The sequence below is a fragment of the Pelophylax lessonae genome (genome assembly GCF_965119305.1).
Source record: "Pelophylax lessonae genome assembly, chromosome: 5".
NCBI lineage: Eukaryota > Metazoa > Chordata > Amphibia > Anura > Ranidae > Pelophylax > Pelophylax lessonae.
This window is the reverse complement of record NC_138772.1, coordinates 485,868,213-485,885,727: the sequence shown is the minus strand read 5'-3', so window position 1 is coordinate 485,885,727 and position 17,515 is coordinate 485,868,213. Positions and strand designations below refer to the sequence as shown.

Sequence of the window (17,515 nt, the reverse complement as noted above, 5' to 3'; positions counted from 1 at the left end):
TTTTACAGCTGAAAAACGCCTCCTAAAACCCGCTAGTTCTGGGTTTTTCCAGCCAGAAAACGCCCCTGCCAAAAACTGCTGATAACAGCCTGTGTGTACATGGACACCTAGGATAACATGCTGGGGAGTTTACTGGATGCAGAAAAAAAACGTGTGACGCCAATAACAGCACCTGTAAAAACTTCCAGTATGCATAAGGCCTTAGTGTCTCCACACTGGATGAAGGAGCACAGTGGGCATCTTTAAACAGCAGCATTGTTAAATCTGGGGAGGTTTTAGATGTACTAACAAATTAAAGCCAAACGCCAGCTAACACTTTAAAGCAGTTACAGCAAGCTGTTTTTTTCCTTTTTAGGATAAAGGTTTTGCATAAATAAAAGCCGATCATTGTAAGCACTCCTTGTCAGTAGTAAATAGTCTGTCTCAACCCTACAACTGCTACATTTACTGAACAGCTTGTTCTGTTGAAAACAGACGCACTGGCCTGATCACCAAATGTATATGAAGGAAAGCGAGCCTAAAAAAGAAAATGAATGCGGTCATTGCATTGGTAAGCTGCAATCTAGAATAACAGCCTGTGACATTTTCAACTAAAGATCCTGTGACTAGTCTTATGTAAATCTTCACAGACAGGAGAGAGACTGTAGAGTCTATCCCACATTTTACTAAAAGATCAATGGTCACAGCATACACTTTCATCTTATAGCATCAGCATTGTAATGACAATGCACACAATAGTTCTATTTGACAATCTAATATAAACTTACTTGAAAAATCTCCTTTCATGCTTTGAGTGCTGCCTGTCCACCGTCTCTTTCCACAACTTCCTGGATTCCCTGCATGCTTTGCAGCTTTTCCTCTGCTGTTTACTTTGATTTCTATGGACTACATATCCCATGGTACCTTGCTGCCTGCAAGCTGTGTTTCCTGTACTGACTCCGCCTCCTTAAGCTCTTCTCAGCACCTCCTGTAGTTCAGAAGGCAGGCTCTGTGAAATGTGTGACACAAGTAGTGCCTTTTCATAGTGCATAGGTGTCACAGACAAGGAAGAAAATGTGTGGGATCTTCACAAGTAAGTTTACAAACGTCAAGATCATTCATATTAATAGGACTAGGCTAGAAATTATGGAAATACAATGTGGAAATTAATTTTACATTTTTTCTAAAGATATCATTTAGAATGTCTGGCTCGCGTTTAGTTGTCAAGAACTTTGACCTATAAATACATTGGATGGTTTTCTTCTAAAACACATTCTTAAGCGATCGGTTAACCACTTCCAGACCGCGCTATAGCTGAATGATGGCTACAAAATGGTCTGCCAGTTCTGGGAAGGCGTCGTTTGATGTCCTCGCATGATCGTGCGCTTTGTGATTGCTGTCCTTTGGGATACAGCTGATCACAGATCGGGGTAAAGGGCCATTCACAGCAGCCCTTTACCATGCAATCACAGCTGATCATGATGTACACAAGCCGGTTATCGGCATTCCTTTCCTCATTCTGACAGTGTGAGGAGAGTCGGTACCCGGCTTGTATAAAAAGAACATCCGTCAGGACACTGATTATCCCAACAGTGCCCACCAGTGCTGCCAATCGGTGCCACCTCATGAGTGTCGCCAATCAGTGCCCATCAGTGAAAAAAAATGACCTGTTTGCAAAATTTTCTAACAATCTATGAAAACGTGTTTTTTTTTTTTTAATTTTTAGGTCTTTTTTTTTTTTTTATTTAGCAAAAAATAAAGAACCCAGTGTTGATTAAATACCACCTTAAGAAAGCTCTATGTGAAACAAAATGATAAAAGCTTCATATGGGTACAGTGTAACATGATTGCACAATTGTTATTCAAAGTGCAACAATGCTGAACTCTGAAAATTGGCCCGGGCAGGAAGGGGGTAACGGTGCCAAGTAGGGAAGTGGTTAAAGGCTAAGTCTGTATACTGTGCTATATGTGCGTTGTGGTATTTGTAGGACGGGGTTTCTCTGGTGGTAAAGAAGTCATCTGTAGGACATGAATATGCAATAAACTGCAAGTGAAAGTAGACCGCGGTAAGGATCTAACAACTGTTCAGAAACAGCCGACTTCCAGTAAAGATGATCTCAGACATACAAGGTGCTCATGCAAGAGGCAGATGTGTACTTACAGTAAAACGTGTGCCATTTTCACTTCTGTGAAATGCTGCGTTTTCGTAGGAAAGGGAAACCAATACTAATGTTGGTAAAAAATGTTAAATTCAGAGTTTTGTAAAATGTGTGTGTGTGTGTGTATATATATATATATATATATATATATATATATATATATACAGTACATAATACCAAAATACAGCAAACCTAAACCCTCTGCTTAGATGGGAGACCATGCCACCCGCCACTGTGGCTGATTACCGATAGCTGGGGGGCTGATAATTTTGGTAATTTTGAGGGCTTGCTCGTTGAGCTGCATTTTATTTTTCATGACACCCCTGCTGCACATGTGTGGTGTGAACAGGATAGAAAGAAAACTGTGAATATGGCAGAATGGCCAGAAAGTCCCACAATCTGCAGGAAAGCCTTCCCAGAACAGTGGAGGCTGTTAGGCCCGTTTCACACGGGCTTCAACTTGTATTAGAGCAGTGTGAACAGCAAGCTTTTTCAAAGCAATTTGATGCTTTTAAAGTACCATTCAGCTCCAGTGTGTAAATGTTGAATGCAGATCCTAATGGAAATGCTGACTGCCGCTTTAAGCTGCTACTTGAAGCTTGTTGAAAACCAGCTGAAGATTGCTAGCAGCTTGTTTAAAGTGACAATCGGCACTCCCATTAGAATCTGTGAATGAAAAAAATATATAAATATCACAAAACCGCCCTCTACTGGTGATATATAGAATATATCCCCTGCGCACAAGAAGAATGAAAAAGCGTCTTTTATAGACACTACCACAGCTACTAAAAAAGAATCTGTGTATAACATTTCCAAACAGGTGTAAAAGCTTAGAGAATGCTGCTCAAAGCTTGTCGAAAGCTTTCCGAAAGCTTTCCAAAAGCTAGTTAAAAACTTTAAGTGATACTAAACACAAACTGTTTAATTTAAAATGTCCCTTCAATTTCTGTATGTGCGGATGGCACTGTAATTATTTTAGTAAAAAAAATGAACCCAAGTACCTTTTTCCTAATTGATATACAACTGTCACATGACCCAGCTCTCTCCCAGCCTCTCTGCTGGGAAACAATGGCAGGAGGAGCTTCTAGTCCTCTGCTGCTGGTCACATGTTCAAAAAAAAGTCTTTAGAATTAGAGAGTAAAAAGAACATCAAATTGTTTTAAATCCTCATACAAATTTATATTTGAAATCAAATATTTAATATTTTGTGAAAATGATAAGGCTGATAAGGCTTACCTATAGGTAGTGTAAATATCTCCTAAACATGTACCGTTTAGGAGATATTTACCTTACATGCAGCCAGTGACGTCACTGGCGCATGCGTTCTGAAGGAACGGCCGCTGGTGCCGTTTCTTCAGAGTCCCATGCCCGTCGGCGGGAGTGACGTCACCGTGGCTCCGGCCAATCAGATGGCCAGATGCCGCGATCCCGGAAGACGGGCGACTGGACATGTCGCCTGTCATACAGGTAAGCGGACGGCACGGCGGGGGTTCGTTCTAAGGTAAGTATTTCATAATGAGCTAGTAGGCGGTGCATACTAGCTCATTATGTGTTTCTCTTTCAGGTTGCAAAAAGAACCTCTTTAAGAGGAAAAGCTCAGCATAGAAACTCACTGAAAACTGAGCATGTGCAGAGTTGCCACCACAGCTGCATAATCCCTAGCTGAATTGGAGACATGATCAGGAGAGGGAGATAGAGAAATGCAGGATCAACCAGGTTTTTATGCAGAATGCAGAAAACGAATCTCACAATGAGAGTATACACAGCCTGTACTACACCATTTCATTGATAGTTTATTATGATGTGGATTTAGGGACACTTTACAACTTGCAGTTCACGCTGCTCTTATACAAGCTGCAGCCCATTTAAAACAGGCCTTTATAGCTACAGGGGAGCTAACTTCATTATAATGCCCATGGTTTTGGAATGGAATATCCAGCTGGCTTATATAGATCTGATGGTCCTGTGTCCACAAACTTTTGGCCATATAGTGTAGTTCTATGTGTATGCGGTAAAATTCAGACCTGAGTAATCAATGAAGAATCCTACAGCAAGCTGGATCTTCGGAGAAACTGCCCTATTGTAAGTGCTTTGCTATTTGGAGTTTGTCCAGCTACTTTGAGGTAGGTGCACTCTGAAAAGGGGGCAGAGGTGACATTAGATGGCTAGAATTTCTGTGGCATCCATCGAGCAGAGTGTGTTGGTTTCCTTTGTCGTAGATCTATTTATTATCAGCTGGAAAGTTTCTCAGGGAAACTGTTTAGTGTGGTGGTTTGAAGTGGCTCCTGTTTGCCTTTTTTTTAATGCGCTGCCTACACGCTAAGTTCTAGATGAAATTTGTTTTTCAAATTTCCATATATTACTTTACACTCATTTCCCTCCTGTTACTGCAGGAGCCACCTACGTGTGTCTCCGTTCAGTTTCCTGTGATCATTTACAGAAAGCAAGAGACAAACCAAACACTTTTACTTTACAATGATCACATCACTTTTTCCAGTTTCATCAGATTTTCCCAAGAATGGTTAGGAATGTTCCCAGGTAAATGGAAACCATGCTTTATGTATTTGTTTGAAAGTTCTCACACAAGGCAGTCCAGTGTAGTACCGGTGCTAAGGCCATAAAAAAAACCTCTTAAAATGAATTTAAAAAGTGAATTCTTTATTGTGAAGTAGGGCCAAAGTTTTTTTTTTTTTTTGCCCTACTTCTGTTGGTCACAGGTAGGGATCGACCAATATTAGCAACACCAATATATCGGGTGCCAATATGCACTTTCCCCGATATATCTATATCTGCGTTGGGATTTGCCGATATTTAGGGAAAGTGCATATACCGGGGTGATGCCTGTAGCTAGAGCCATCACCCGAGTACCGGTGTCCATAGCCGACGGTCGGCTGACTTGTAACGACAACCGATGCGGCTGAGAAGCCGCTTGGCTGTCATTACAGGGGGCCGGAGGGGACAGCCTCCTCCTTCCGCAGCTCGCCTGGGTCTCCCGTCCCACCGAGTGACCCGGGCTTCCTACCTCCACCGCCGCTGCCACCGAAGAGAAGACCCCATCAAAGCCGCATTCGGCTCTGATAGGGTCTCCATGTAAAAAAACCCGGAAGTGATGTTATGACATCACTTCCGGGTACTCTGCGCTGAATTAAAATAACTGACAGCATTCAAAACAGGTAAACTTGGCGTTTTTTAATGCTTTTCAGTGCCGAGGAGGGGTTTGGGGTTTTTTAGACCTAAAAAAAAAAAAAAAAATATTTTTTTAATGTCCGCAGATATCGGCCAATACCCCGATATCCGATGACCAAAATATCGGTATCGGCATTAAAAAAACGATATCGGTCGATCACTAGTCACAGGAGTGCACTTAGATTTGCATGCCTGCGACCCGTGTTCTGTTAACTGCAGGCTAAAGTCTGCTGTTGGCTGACATCACTGACCGTGTTGGGGTAGTTACTCAAAAAATGTAACTAGTTACTAGTTCTGTAAATTGTAATGAGATTACTTTACTAGTTACTGCATTTGAAAAGTAACTTCACTACTTATTACTTTACTCTCCTCTTTCTTAATTGGCCGTGTAGAAGAAGATACATGACACTCTTTCTGCATAGAGTTTATTGTATAAACACAGGCTTTGGGAAACATGAGAACAAAACCTGAAAAAAACTGAATAAAACATAAAGTGCAACAAAAAGTCATAAACTTCATCCCTCTCTATTCTTTGAAATAATTGTATCGCACGGCTTGGGTAACACAGTAAGGGCTCTTGCACGCGGTCCGCCTCCGTAGGAGGCCGGCGGATGACGGCTCCGTCTCCGCTTGCAGTGCGGAGAGGGAGGTGTCACAGCCCCCGCTGCTCTCTATGGGGAATCGGATGAGAGCGGACCACCTGTCCGCTCTCATCCGATCCGATCCCCAGGACGGATGGAAAATAGGGTTTCCATCTGTCAGGGTTTCACGAACAGGATCGGATGCGGATGGCAGCGGGTGTCAGCGGAGGTGTCTCCGCTGACATCCGCTGCTCCATAGGGCTGAATGGGACATCCGATCAGATCCGTCTAAAAAACTGACAGGCGGATCTGATCGGACCGCCCGTGTGAAAGAGCCCTAAAGCGCCTTCCTATAGCCTAGTAAAGTAGTGTAGTTACTAATATTAGTATTGTAACTAGTTACGTTACTTCGTTACCAAAAAAAGTAATGTAGTTACTATAATCCGTTACTTTGTAACTCGTTACCCCCAACACTGATCACTGACCTGGTCCAGGCTCTAGAGAGATCCCAAATTTAATGTCAGGATCCACCCAGATGCCTGGACCAACAGCTGGCTTAGCCTCTCAGCATGCTGCTGGGAGCAAGAGCCAGCTGCTTCCACCCCTCCACAGCCCGGTTTCCCTAGTGAGTGCTGGAGGGGCAGAGCAGACAGCAAATGACTGACCGTCACCAGCTCCCTTCTCACTGAAGACCAAGAACTGAGTGATCAGCGGTCTTTGGTCACTCAGTTCCGTGTAGACGCAGTGGGGGGTGGGGGGGCACAGATGCTGCATTCACATATGTGAGTATGTGTTGTGTTTTTTTTTTTTTTTTTATTCCTGAATTTCTCTTAACTGGTAGTTAGAAAATATGTCTACGTAGTTTCCAATATTATCCAAAATTGCTTTTGCAACTCCAAGCTGTCTTTCATGTTTTGTACCCTTTCAGACCTCAGACCCCTCCTGCCCCTGCCCCCTTACAGTATTGACTGTCAGTGCGCTTTGAGAACTACATTGGGCGGTATACATCTGCCACAATGTTGATTTGTGACAGAAGTCCTGGGAACCACCAAAATTGTATTGTGTTCCCCGGACCACTGGTCTAGCCACTCTGCAATAAAGCCCAGATCGGTGGAGGACTGCAGTGATGGTTGTCCTTTTGGAACTTAGTCTCATCTCCACCCAGGATCTCTGAAGCTCAATAAGAGTCACCATCAGGTTCTTGGTCATATCTCTTTCTCTCTCTCTCTCTCTCTCTCTCTCTCTCTCTCACACACACACACAAAGGCTCTTTTCTCCCCTGATTGCTCAGTTTGGCCGGGCGACCAGCTCTTGCAAGAATCCTGGTTGTGCCAAACTTCTTCCATTTGAGAATTATGTAGGCCACTGGAGGCTTTTGGGAACCTTCAGTGAAGCAGGAATGTTTTGTAGCCTTCCCCAGATCTGTGCCTTGTAGTAATCCTGTCTCTGAGCTCTGCAGACAGTTCCTTTTGACCTCATGGCTTTTGCTCTGATACAGTATGCATTGTCAGCTGTGAGGTCATTTATAGAGAGATCTGTCTCTTTCCAAATCCTGTCCAATCAATTTAATTTATCACATGTGGACTGTAATCAATGTGTAGAAACCTCTTGGCAACGATTGAGAGAAAAGGGAGGCACCTGAGTGAAATTGTTGTTGCAAAGGGTCTGAATACTTATGCCAATGTGATAGTTTAGTTTTTTATTTTTAATAAATTCACAGACATTTCTAAAATTCTGTGTTTACTTTGTCATTATGGAATACTAAGTGTAGAATAATGAGAAAAAAATGAATTTAACTAGGGATAGACCGATTTATCAGCAAGGCCTATATATCGGTGGCCGATATGCCCTTTCCCCGATATATCGGTATCGGCCCCGGAACTGGCTGATATTGCCGATATTTTTGTGAAGTCATTCTGCCTTCTTAGGCTGCCTCCCTCGCCTTGGACAGCCTCATCTGGAGTTGGCACTAGTCTCGTGGGAGTGTATCACAGCCATACTCCCACCCACCCACATCCACAGGCCTTGTACCAGCCAGCCACCCACAGGCCCTGTACTAGCGAGCCAGCCACCCACAGGCCCTGTACCAGCCAGCCAGCCACCCGCAGGCCCTGTGCCAGACACCCACCCACCCACCACAGGGTGCCTGCCAACCACAGGCCCTGTGCCAGCCAGCCATCTACCACTGGGTGCCAGCCAGCCATCTACCACTGGGTGCCAGCCAGCCATCTACCACTGGGTGCCAGCCAGCCATCTACCACTGGGTGCCAGCCAGCCATCTATCTACCACAGGGTGCCTGCCAGCCAGCCAGCCATCTACCACAGGGTGCCAGCCATCTACCACAGGGTGCCAGCCAGCCATCTACCACAGGGTGCCAGCCAGCCAGCCATCTACCACAGGGTGCCAGCCAGGCTTCCACCACAGGGTGCCAGCCAGCCAGCCTTTAAGCATTAAACAAAAATTAACATGTTCAGTACCAGATTTGTGTCAAAAATTCTTTATTTTTCAAAACTTTAAATGTACAAAATATCAGCCCATATTGGCCGATACCGATACGTTGTGACCAAAATATCGGTATCGCCCCGGAAAAAAACATATCGGTCTATCCCTAATTTAAACAACTGTAGTAACAGGCTGCAGTATAACATTGAAAAAAGTGAAGGGGGGTCTGAATACCTAATGCAGTGTATGTGAACTACTTAGTACTGTGTTTTAGAGTGTATGTATGTAACAAAAACACAAGCGGGACTGTCACTGTACCACTTCTTTACTTAATGAAACATTTGTACCCAAATGTTTTTTATTCGACTACTGTAATTGTGAATGATTTATATATAGCTGCAATAGTCAGCGAATAACTTCCCAACTGGCAGCAGTTACTGATATGTGACCATTTCTTGGAATTATGTACTTGATTAATTGCAATGGTACTAATCATTACCTCTACTAAGTGCACTGATTTCAGATGACTTGAACAGGAACAGTCTCTATAGGAATTGTTGTTTGTTGAGGAAAAAAACCCTTTGGACTTTGTTCTCGTGACATCGCATTGCAGGAGACCAGGAAGTGTAATGTGGTAGTTTTTCCTCCGTCAGACTATTGGCTGCCGCCCAATAAATCTGTTTTTTTTTTTTTTTCCCCAGAATTCTTATGACCGCTTTTTTTGTTTCATATTGAAGACTTCTCATTTCATAGTTGTACCTCTCTAACTTGCTTTTTTTTTTTGCCTTTGCAGAATAACTTGCACTGGACCCCTTCATCCTAGCACTTCATCCAGAAGGAACCAGGAAATACGATAAATCAGATATAGTGGTTATCTGGTGTTACTGTCCCTGGGGCTGCTGGTACAGCTTGGAACTATGATATGTGCTCTGCGCACACGTTAAAAGATTCATTTGTGGCTTGGTAGAGATGAGTTTGCATCGACAAATGGGTTCAGATCGGGACCTGCAGTCATCGACTTCCTCAGTTAGCCTTCCTCCAGTTAAAAAGGCACCAAAGAAGAGGAGGATGCCTTGGGGTTCCATCTTCCGCAAGAAAAAAGACCCCAAACGCAAGTCGAGGGATTCAACTGGTGGCGTTGATGGGATTGCGAGTATTGAAAGTATTCACTCAGAGATGTGCACTGATAAAAATTCCATTTTCTCAGCTTCGGTGAACTCCTCGGACAATGGCACAGCCTGTGCTAGTAAACAGAGTGGAGACTTCATGGAGTGCCCCCTGTGCCTTTTACGGCACTCCAAGGACCGCTTTCCAGAAATCATGACCTGTCACCATAGGTCATGTGCAGACTGCTTGCGCCAGTACTTGCGGATAGAAATCTCAGAAAGCAGGGTCAATATCAGCTGCCCGGAGTGCTCTGAACGCTTTAACCCTTATGACATTCGTTTAATATTGAACGATGACGTATTGATGGAGAAATATGAGGAGTTCATGCTCAGGAGGTGGCTTGTTGCTGATCCAGACTGTAGATGGTGTCCAGCTCCGGACTGTGGGTAAGAGGCTAAAATATTTCTGTATATACCAACTTTGTTAATTACACAGCAGCTCTAGCCAGTGAACTGATAATGCTATCCAGAAAACACAGCAATGGTTCTAAAGTCAGAAAGTCTTTTCCATTTACTATAATCTGAATTCTATGTGATCCACCAAAATCTGATTCCCGTGAGCTTTTCATCTGTGGGTTGGTGGGTCTGCTGATTTGTAGTCGTATATCCCTCTTTTTTTTGCTGCTTGATATACCACCAGCCATTTCCAGCCTACAAGGTTTATACACTATATTACCAAAAGTATTGGGGCACCTGCCTTAACACACACATAATCTTTAATGGCATGCCAGTCTTAGTCCCTAGGGTTCAATATTGAGTTGGCCCACTCTTTGCAGCTTTAACATCTTTCAGTCCTCCTGGAGAGGCTGTCCACAATGTTTGACCATTCTTCCAGAAGCGCATTTGTGTGGTCAGGCACTGATGTTGGACTAGAAGGCCTGAATTACAGTCAACACTCTAAATCAACCCAAAGGGGTTCTGTCGTGTTGAGGTCAGGACTCTGGGCAGGCCAGTCAAATTCTTCCACCCCAAACTCGCTCATTCGTGTCTTTATGGACATTGCTTTGTGCACGGGTGCGCAGTGATGATGTAACAGGAAGGGCCAACCCCAAACTGTTCCCACAAAGTTGGGAGCATGACCGGCCAATCGTGTCATTAGCTGTCACAGTGGTCAAATGATCAGGACCTCTCCCCACCGGCTACGGATCATTAGCGGGGACCCAAGGGCTGTCTTTCAGTTTGGTCTTTGTATTGGGGGCACACATCAACCTCCGAGCAGCACCTATGTGCAGCATGTGGTCAATAAAGCCCACCCTTTTGCTGCTGCATATGTTAGGCGATCATAAAAGGTGTAAAGGTCACCAGATCATTGCCTGAATGAGGAAAAACCTGAAGCTCTAAAGCTCACTATACAGGTTACAACCTGACAATAAAGTTTTAAGATTGTAACATGTTGGTTGAGCTTAGGTAAGTGGGTTGTATTTCATGTATGCATCTTAATACGAGGCTGGATATTTCCCAGTCGCCATGGCGACTGAAAAAACTCTGGCGACCAAGTCGTTTCCAGCTATTGCTGGGGAGGTGGGCACTGAAAAGTCAGGGCTGTCATTGGGTAAAGCTGGCACTGTGTGAGAATATAGCAGCTAATGTGACTATATTTACAGCCAGCATTGATCGAAACAGATTGAGCTAAGCCCTAACTGTTGTGTTAGGCAAATTTTAGCAGGATCTCAATTGCACGATGCTGCCTGACAGTGACAGTACAGTCACATTAGCTGCTATGTTCTAATGCATGGCCTATTTTACGAAATAACCCTGGCATTTCAGCTGTCATCTCCTCACTGGAAACATGGGCACACTGCAATCCAGTGCATTGGAGTGGACAAACGTATGGTTGCTGGTGTCATGTCTATGGATTTTGCTGCATTTCACAATGCAGCAAAATGCATTTTGATGCATCGGGTGGTTGTTAGCTGTGAAGAGATGCTGTCACCTCCCTATTTAGGGCAAATTACCTCCTGACAGCCCCTTCCAGCAAGGTGTATTCACCCATCCACACTGTCTAGATACCCATAAACCAGGTCCATTCAAGCAGCAGACCAAGGGCTTCATTGAGGCATTGAGAACATAGATTGGTGAGTAAATCTTGCTTGGGGTTGTGGGCTAATGGCAGTCAGTATAGTTAGTGATTCTAAAGGTAGAAGTTTTTTTTTTTTTTTTTAACCTTAATGCATTCTATGTGTTAACGTAAAAAACCTTCTGGGTGCAGCTTCCCCCCCCCCCTTCCTGTGCTTACCTGACTGAGCCCCATCTCGATCCAGCAATGTGCATGGGAGCAGCGGCTGTCCCGGGTCTCTCTCTTTGCTCATTGGCTTACACAGCAGTGGGAGCCATTGGTCAAGGGGCTTGCTATTGGCAGCACTCGGCAGGAGGGAGGAGCCAGGACTCCCAGGAGGGGACCCAAAAGAAAATCGGCATTGCTCTGTGCATAACGCCTTAAATGGAGCACTTGCCATGGCAGAAATGATGTAGTGATTGAAATGGCTCAGGACTAACTTCTACATTTGTTCATCATCTCATCATGTGCATTTTGCATTCTTCTATCATGATATCTCATCATTTCTGTTGCCTCCCCCAGCAGAAGAGCCTTGACAGTGACTGTCCAAATGTCCTGGAAAACATGGGCTGTAGATGAACTTGGCCCGAATGACCATGGTTTTGGGCTTTCATGTAGAACACGTTCCTCCCACTATTGTCTGGCTCTGTTTACTTCTTGAGTAGATGGACTATGAGAGCAGGTATCTGTACTCTCTACAAGTTGGCCAGACAAGCAGTAGATGATGTTTTGTAGGATTGATAAGTAATGGATGTTGCAGACACTGTGAATGGACTGCTCTATACAGCACTGTGTGTGTCCTGCTTTTCTACCTCATTTTATATTGCCATAAACTTTCTGTATTGATGCCATGAAAAACAAAGAATAGATATTGGCAAGCTTTTACCGCCATCCTGAAAAGCTATTACTGTTCCTTTCCTGCACATTTTGTTTGTTAAGGCAGGTGCGATATGCAAGGCATATAAGACAAAGACTGCAATTTGATTTCGGCTTACATTATTCAAGCTGGTGGTAAATGCTGACTGGCTGCTGTAGGTTATTTGTTCTTTGCATGGAACAAGTCCACTGAAGACTATGTGGATCAAATACTAATACTATGTGGATCAAATACTAATAGTATAGTCCTCAATCTATTCCAGAACATCCCTTTCTGTGAAACAATGCATTTTTCAGGGTGTTTTGGAGACCTAAAGTATATGTAAACGATCACCTGCAAAGAGAGGTGAGGGTGGAGAAACAGCAGTACATTGGTCTTCCCATTAAATGTCTGTGCAGGGATGGGGTGTCAGGACAAGTCTGATCATTGGAGCATAGGCGGTTGATCATTGAGTTTCCAGCATAGGCGGTTTTTGCCTGGCGCCTTCAATTTTTTTAAAAAAGGATTGTGGGTGGAACGGAGCCAATGGGGCCAAATTTTGTTCAGTTTATCTGGAATCGGCCAAAATGTCAAGCTTTAGTGTGTCCGCAATTGTTAAAGTGTATCTTAACCCCAATAACGCCACCATTTTATATTTAGATGTGGATAGATAAGGTTCTCTTTGCTGTCCGTACGCCTGTTGAGGTGATTCAGCTTCATCTCCATTTGTATTCTATCCACTGCCATGGAGACAAAGTGTGTGAAAATCCAAAATGTTTAACTGTCACCAGAACAGGAATAGAGGGGAAAGTTCAATGGGACACTTGGGTGACAACTGTCTTAACGGGAATTGGCCTCAGTTTTGGTGAGATCTCTTCTATCTGCCATGTCTACAGGACAGTCAGTAAGGGAAATCTCCCTAAGGTGTATCTAAACCCAAAAAGAAAAATTTAATCTATTGCAGTTTACCAATCACTAGATGTAGTGGATGCATTCATTTTCTATTTTGTCAGGTCCTTTTCCTTTATATTTACCTATAAATTCCCCTGCAAATCATTCACTTCCAGTCCCTGGGTGGCTGAGCTTGCTCTCCCCACTGTATCATGGGAAGGAACCATGGCTGTCACCCTTTATCATGGGAAGGAACCATGGTTGTGTCACCCTGTATCATGGGAAGGAACCATGGCTGTCACCCTTTATCATGGGAAGGAACCATGGCTATCACCCTGTATCATGGGAAGGAACCATGGCTGTCACCCTGTATCATGGGAAGGAACCATGGCTGTCACCCTGTATCATGGGAAGGAACCATGGCTGTCACCCTGTATCATGGGAAGGAACCATGGCTGTCACCCTGTATCATGGGAAGGAACCATGGCTGTCACCAAGTATTATGGGAAGGAACCATGGCTGTCACCAAGTATTATGGGAAGGAACCATGGCTGTCACCAAGTATTATGGGAAGGAACCATGGCTGTCACCAAGTATTATGGGAAGGAACCATGGCTGTCACCAAGTATTATGGGAAGGAACCATGGCTGTCACCAAGTATTATGGGAAGGAACCATGGCTGTCACCAAGTATTATGGGAAGGAACCATGGCTGTCACCCTGTATTATGGGAAGGAACCATGGCTGTCACCCTGTATTATGGGAAGGAACCATGGCTGTCACCCTATATTATGGGAAGGAACCATGGCTGTCACCCTGTATTATGGGAAGGAACCATGGCTGTCACCCTGTATTATGGGAAGGAACCTTGGCTGTCACCCTGTATTATGGGAAGGAACCATGGCTGTCACCCTTTATTATGGGAAGGAACCATAGCTGTCACCCTTTATTATGGGAAGGAACCATGGCTGTCACCCAGTATCGAGGGAAGGAACCATGGCTGTCACCCGAACCATGGCTGTCACCCAGTATCGAGGGAAGGAACCATGGCTGTCACCCAGTATCGAGGGAAGGAACCATGGCTGTCACCCAGTATCGAGGGAAGGAACCATGGCTGTCGCCCTGTATCATGGGTAGGAACCATGGCTGTCACCCTGTATCATGGGTAGGAACCATGGCTGTCACCCTGTATCATGGGTAGGAACCATGGCTGTCACCCTGTATCATGGGTAGGAACCATGGCTGTCACCCTGTATCATGGGTAGGAACCATGGCTGTCACCCTGTATCATGGGTAGGAACCATGGCTGTCACCCTGTATCATGGGTAGGAACCATGGCTGTCACCCTGTATCATGGGTAGGAACCATGGCTGTCACCCTGTATCATGGGTAGGAACCATGGCTGTCACCCTGTATCATGGGTAGGAACCATGGCTGTCACCCTGTATCATGGGTAGGAACCATGGCTGTCACCCTGTGTCATGGGTAGGAACCATGGCTGTCACCCTGTGTCATGGGTAGGAACCATGGCTGTCACCCTGTGTCATGGGTAGGAACCATGGCTGTCACCCTGTGTCATGGGTAGGAACCATGGCTGTCACCCTGTGTCATGGGTAGGAACCATGGCTGTCACCCTTTCTTTCTTTCGTCCTTTCTTTCTTTCATCCTGTTTTTCTTTCTTTCTTTCATCCTGTTTTTCTTTCTTTCTTTCATCCTGTTTTTCTTTCTTTCTTTCATCCTGTTTTTCTTTCTTTCTTTCATCCTGTTTTTCTTTCTTTCACTTACCTGCTTTGTGTAATGTTTTTTTTCTCCTCTTCTGGTGTCCCCTGCCGGTACTCCTGGCTCCTCCCTCCATAGGAAGCTGCTTCCTGTGGGGGCTTGCCACCGAGCTGGGCTATTTGCATCTACTCAGACACAGAGCCCAGCTTGCCCCCCCCCCCTCTTTAACTGACAGCAGCATGAACCTATGGCCCTCCGCTGCTCCCTGCTAAGAGCGGGAGAGGGGGGGGAGAAGAGCTGCTGCAGACCTGCACAGTGCTGGATCCAGAATGAGCTCAGGTAAGTATTTAGGGGGGGGGATGGGGGATGTGCTACTTTTTGCATTTTTGTTAACCTAATACAGAGAGGGGAGGAAGGGGGCGGGGCGGCTGGGGGATGTGCTACTATTAAGTTTTTTTTTTTTTTTTTTATCATACAGAGAATGCATTAAAGTTAAAAAAAAAAAAACCTTTTACAACCATATTAATAGATTACATTTAGGGTCTAATCAGCTCTGACGTGAGATTCCGTAGAAATAATGTATGTTTTACCTTCCTGCTAGTGATAAGCCCAAGCTCACAGCGTGAAATTCTTTAAACACAGCAGGATGTACTAATCGTTTTAAAAGTAAACCGGTCTTGTTTTGCCAACAGCAAGATTATGCAAACAAGCAACAACTTGAAAGTTTAAAAAAAGAATAGTCTGATATGTTTTGTGTTCTGACAGAAAACGCATGCAAATCACAGCAGGAAAATATTTTTTCCTACTTTTAATTTTTATTAAAAAATATGTAAAGTTTTAACGTAAAATAAATCCGTATCACCCTAGCAGCTTCATCCCCTGCAGCAGAAGATTGAATTTCATCGAGTGCCTGCTATCCTGGCCGTCTGCGGCCATTACAGCATTTGTTCTCTGGATCACTAAATCAAATGTAAGACCTATTGGGCACATGTGATGAGGAGAATATGAGGCCTGGTGATTAGCTCAGAGCATGCACCCATTTCCATTAAAAGGAGAAACGGGTGTATGTTCTGAGCTATTGTCTTAGGAAGAATCTGTGCCCCTTCATTGGCATCATTGGAAGAATCTGTGCCCCTTCATTGGCATCATTGGAAGAAACTGTGCCCCTTCATTGGCATCATTTGGAGGAATTGTGCCCCTTCATTGGTGTCAGTGGGGGGAATTAAGCCCCATTGTTGGTATCCGTTGTTAAAATAGCATGCCAAGGACCGCAGGTTGGAGACCCCTGCTTTAGAGGTAATGAACTCTGCAGGCTCGGCCCAAAACGGGCAGGCAGAGGGCAAAGGACTTGTCACCAGTGCTGCCTGTGGTCTCCTTGAAGCTGATCTTTTCCTATTATTGACGTACCATGTATTATTTTGCACTGGGTAGAAGTAGGGCTTTGCTTCCTCATGTCCGAACCTGGTCCGGAAAGGGGAATAGTGAGGAGCACAGTAGTGACATCACAGAATCTCACAAAACTAGCAGTGGGAGACAACATTGCCTTTATCTCAATATACATCTATAAGTCTGTGGGCACAGTGCCTAGATATCCTCACCTGCCAGAAAGTGGGAAAGGAACATTCTATTATCTGCAAACTTTTTTTAGAGAAAAATTGCAAGGTATCTAATGCTGGTCTCCCTAGGTCACCATTGAACCGGGATGCTCAGATCAAATGTGTGGAAAGAGAGGCCACTCCCTGTTTACCCTCATTCTTCCATATGTGTAACAGACCCTTTCCAGTCTTCCCCCTGCAAGCATTGTGAGGAAATGCCCTGCTAGTATGGTCTTTCAACCCAATTTTGGATTATTACCCACATGGAGGAAGACACCAGGATGGTCTCTTCGGACCAAAAAAATTTTACTATTTGCTGGTCTCTTGTAGTGGATTTCTTGGTTTCATCCAACCTCCCTGGGAGGGCCCCTCTGATGTATGTATCCTCAAATTTAGCCCTCGAGGCTGGTCTTCCGGTTCAGATGGTTTTATCAGGCGACTCTTGTGGGTTGGTGTTTTGACCTGACCTTCGCTGGACATCACCTTTTGGGTGTTTCAGTACCTTCACCTCTCTCTCTCCTCTCCCCTCTCCTCTCCTCTCCTCTCTCCTCTCCGCTCCTCTCCTCTCCGCTCCTCTCCTCTCCGCTCCTCTCCTCTCTCTCCTCTCCTCTCTCTCTCTCTCTCTCTCTCTCTCTCTCTCTCTCTCTCTCTCTCTCTCTCCTCTCCTCTCTCTCCTCTCCTCTCCTCTCCTCTCTCTCCTCTCCTCTCCTCTCTCCTCTCCGCTCCGCTCCTCTCCTCTCCGCTCCTCTCCTCTCTCTCTCTCCTCTCTCTCTCTCCTCTCTCTCTCTCCTCTCTCTCTCTCCTCTCTCTCTCTCCTTTCTCCTCTCCTCTCCTCTCTCTCTCTCTCCTCTCTCTCTCCTCTCCTCTCTCTCTCCTCTCTCTCGC

General features: G+C 44.8%; 1 protein-coding gene across 2 annotated transcripts in view; it reads left to right on the top strand.

Annotated features, from left to right (window-relative positions):
- The window catches only part of RNF19A (ring finger protein 19A, RBR E3 ubiquitin protein ligase), a 158,827-nt gene that overhangs the window by 100,993 nt on the left and 40,319 nt on the right, over window positions 1–17,515 (top strand). For both annotated transcript variants that reach the window (XM_082257564.1, XM_082257565.1), the window contains exon 3: window positions 9,142–9,901. In XM_082257564.1, the coding sequence (XP_082113690.1) occupies window positions 9,318–9,901 (584 nt within the window). In that variant the 5' untranslated portion in view covers window positions 9,142–9,317. The remainder of the gene's footprint in view (window positions 1–9,141; window positions 9,902–17,515) is intronic.